The sequence below is a fragment of the Gadus macrocephalus genome, chromosome 12 (genome assembly GCF_031168955.1).
Source record: "Gadus macrocephalus chromosome 12, ASM3116895v1".
Classification (NCBI taxonomy): Eukaryota; Metazoa; Chordata; class Actinopteri; order Gadiformes; family Gadidae; genus Gadus; species Gadus macrocephalus.
The window spans coordinates 26,338,256-26,342,102 of record NC_082393.1 but is presented as its reverse complement, the minus strand read 5'-3'; the positions used below and the strand labels follow the sequence as shown (position 1 = coordinate 26,342,102).

At 42.9% G+C, this 3,847-nt stretch overlaps 1 protein-coding gene across 1 annotated transcript; it reads left to right on the top strand.

Annotated features, from left to right (window-relative positions):
- Positions 1-1,059: 1,059 nt before the first annotated feature.
- Positions 1,060-3,339, top strand: sox2 (SRY-box transcription factor 2). Its single transcript, XM_060066779.1, has one exon. It carries the CDS (start codon positions 1,496-1,498, stop codon positions 2,462-2,464), a length of 969 nt encoding a protein of 322 aa, XP_059922762.1. The 5' UTR covers positions 1,060-1,495; the 3' UTR covers positions 2,465-3,339.
- The last annotated feature ends 508 nt before the right edge of the window (positions 3,340-3,847 follow it).

The following is a 3,847-nucleotide window of genomic DNA, read 5'->3' as shown; positions in this document are numbered from 1 at the left end:
GCAGGCGTCACGCAGAGGGGCGCTCCGCCACCAACACCCATCTCTCAATAGTTTGGAAAAACTTGGCAAATAACTGGCTTTGAATTTCGACCTGTTCTATACTGTGGATCTTTTGCTGTGTTGCTGGCAAACAGTCGATGCCATCGATCAGGCTGAATGGAAGCTGAGCTGTGTCATTGAGGTTTATTAGCCTTATTTTACACGATTTGATGATCTGTTATATTTTTTTATATTTGAATTCATTTTTTTCGCTTTTATGTGGCCTAATAACATTGTTAATTTAAGCCACAACAACAACAACAACAACAATAGTAGCGCAGTGGAAGCGAAGTTTAGTTTTTTGGGGCCTTTTGTTACAACAACATCCGAAACAAAACCGTGAACATTGAGGCTCATCCGTGTGAACAAAAGACTGAGGAAACCTCTTGGATTACCTTAGCCTTTTCAATGCTACAACACACATGCCCCTCCTCGATGCTGAGGGTGAACTCAGACTTGATTTAAGTGTAGTCATGTTATTGCCAGTCTGGAATTAGAAACATTGAGGTAGCCTACATAACAACGCTGTATTGTCGATGGCAACGAATGAACTGCTTTTATATTTTAAGTACAACATTAACCTGAAGCCTTTTTCCTACTGTTAAAAAATAAACGTTTTATTTTTAATTAAGAAATAAAATCATTAAGGCAATTTGAGATTTTATTTGAGGACACATTTTGTTGTTATAATCAAAATAACCTAAACGTTTATCCTAGGCCTACTTAAATTTAGGAGTTTGGTTTACTTTATTACATTTCTATAATGATTTGGTATTGCCTATAGCCTATGCATGCTGACTTATTTTCTACTGGAAATATGGGTCCATCGAGATATATATATATATATATATATATATATATATATATATATATATATATATATATATACATACATACATATGTGTTTATATAAAAGCCTTGCCATGTTAAACATGTTTCTATTGGCTGACAGCATGTGGGCCCTGCTGTGATCCGAACAGACCCCGCCCCCTTATGCTAATTGCCTCCCCGTGCCGTGTCAGAGGAGCGGGACGATTCTGATTGGTCAGGTCGAACATTTATTCACTGACAGCCCCATCACATGAATGGTTGTCTATTAACTTGTTCAAAAACTATCTGGAGTTGTCAAGGCTCCGGCGAAGAGGAGCAGAAGTAGTTTGTTGATTCTTTTTCGGAGAAGCGACAGGAGAAGTTTGTGGACACAACAAAGCAGGGACCTATTGGGAGAAAGCTCTCTCTCTCTCTCTGTCTCTCTCTCTCTTTCACACACACACACATACACACCCTGCGAGGGAGTGTGGGAGAAACGGTTTGGTGAATGTTGTTTTTGCAGTGAAAAGTTCCTGAGAAATCGACCAGTAACTTTACCAGCGGCCTCAGCTCTCCTGTGTCTTCTGGCTTTTTGAGGTTTTCTTATTTTTCTCGATTTTTGGGAGTTCCGAGAGAGGCGGTGGTGATGTATAACATGATGGAGACCGAGCTGAAGCCCCCTGTCCCCCAGACCAACACAGGGGGCACGGGCAACACCAACACGTCCGGCAACGGGACGAACCAGAAGAACAGTCCGGACCGGGTCAAGAGACCCATGAACGCCTTCATGGTGTGGTCGAGGGGCCAAAGGCGGAAGATGGCGCAGGAGAACCCAAAAATGCACAACTCGGAGATTAGCAAGAGACTGGGCGCCGAGTGGAAACTTCTGTCAGAGAGCGAGAAGAGACCTTTCATTGACGAAGCCAAGAGACTGCGGGCACTCCACATGAAAGAGCATCCGGATTACAAATACCGTCCCCGGCGGAAAACCAAGACCCTGATGAAGAAGGACAAGTACACCCTGCCCGGCGGTCTGCTGGCCCCCGGAGGAAACGGGATGGGTGGTGGGGTCGGTGTCGGCGTGGGAGGCGGTCTGGGCGGCGGTGTGAACCAGCGGATGGACAGCTACGCGGCACACATGAACGGCTGGACGAACGCTGGCTACGGCATGATGCAGGAGCAGCTGAGCTACCAGCACCCCGGGCTGAACGCGCACAACGCTGGCCAGATGCAGTCCATGCACCGCTACGACATGAGCGCGCTGCAGTACAACACGATGAGCAGCTCCCAGAGCTACATGAACGGTTCCCCCACCTACTCCATGTCTTACGCACAGCAACCCACGCCGGGGATGACGGCTCTGGGCTCCATGGGGCCTTCCTCGGTGGTGAAGTCCGAGTCTAGTTCTTCAAGTCCCCCCGTGGTCACCTCCTCGTCCCACAGGGCTGCCCCGGGGTGCCAAAGCGGGGATCTGAGGGACATGATCAGTATGTACTTGCCCGGGGCGGAGGTGAGCGAGCAGACAGCCCAGACAAGGCTACACATGTCCGGGCATTACCAGAGCGCCGTGCCCGGCTCAACGATCAACGGCACGATGCCCCTAACACACATGTAACACACATGGAAGAGCCAGAGACACAAAGACAAAAACAAGAAAAAAAACTACAGAAAACAACGGACATTTTTAAGAGAAAGTTGGACTACTACGCTGGACTATTTTTGTACAGAAAAAAAATCGGGATGGGAAAAGTTGTAAAGAAGTCTCAAGGAGAAGTACCCAGGACTCTTTCTTTGCTTTGGTTATTTTACAGAAGCGTCAGACGAGCCGCAGGAGCCCGCGGCTGAAGGGATCTCCTCTTCACTGAAGAGTAGAAAGTGGGAGTCGCAATCAAATGTTTTATTATTGCAATCACATTTTGTACAGTATTTATCGAAGAAACATTACAATCAGATGAAATTGTTGAACTGCAAGAGGTTACATTTTTATGAAACGTCAGTTCTGCAGAAAAAATAATGATAATTGGAAGAAGCGATTAGGCGTCTTTATTAGGCCGCTGCAGACTGGAGAGGGAAGGGAAAGATAAACCAAGCAGGTAAAAATACTTTTACTTTAAGGTCAATAACAGAAACATTTTAATTTCATTCAAAAAAATGCTAAATTGCCTTTTCCCTCAGAGCTTAAACATAGGTTAATTTATATTCCGTCTCCCACTTTTCATATGTTAGAGGTATGACGCTTGTGCTCTTTATTTTTAATGATTTGTACAATTTCTGTATATTTACTGTGATATTTTAAGTTTTTATTTCCAATTCCATTCCCGTAGTTGTATTTTAAAATGGTGGTCTCTTACGCAGGACCAAACCTCTCCATGTATATATAAATATATAAACTGGAACTAATACCATCCTTATAACAGATACAATTTCAGCTGAGTTTTTCGTCAATATGCAGTTTGAAATGAATAAATTTTGGAAATTTGGATACTTCAATTTGTGTTTTAATTGAATTGCAATTGTATTGTTTTTTGCAAGGATTTAAGGTTGCTTGGTAATAACAATTTCCTGTACACCCTGGGCCTTTCTTTCCTTATTTTAAAACCAAACTTTATCTAGGCCTTAAATAATAATGTCATGAATGGGAATATATTATTATTATTAGTAGGCATAGTAGCTGTTTTATTATCCTCACGCAGTAAGATGATTTATTCACCAAACAAGAATGGACTATTTTTTTGTTAGGTTTTGAGTTCAATTCAATGAAGGAAATTGATTATATTCCGATTAACTACATTTCTATCTTCTAGTTGAGCGGGTTATGGTCGCGGTGCTTTGGACGGCCAGAGATCCACTTCCAGGAAAACTTTGTTACCTTCTGTAGAATGGACCAATTATTCACCAAAATGTGGAAGATTGCCAGGTACCTTTATGAATATTATTATATTTATAAAATCAATCGCTGCTACATTTAGTGTATGTTACATTGTTTGAGTGTACACCA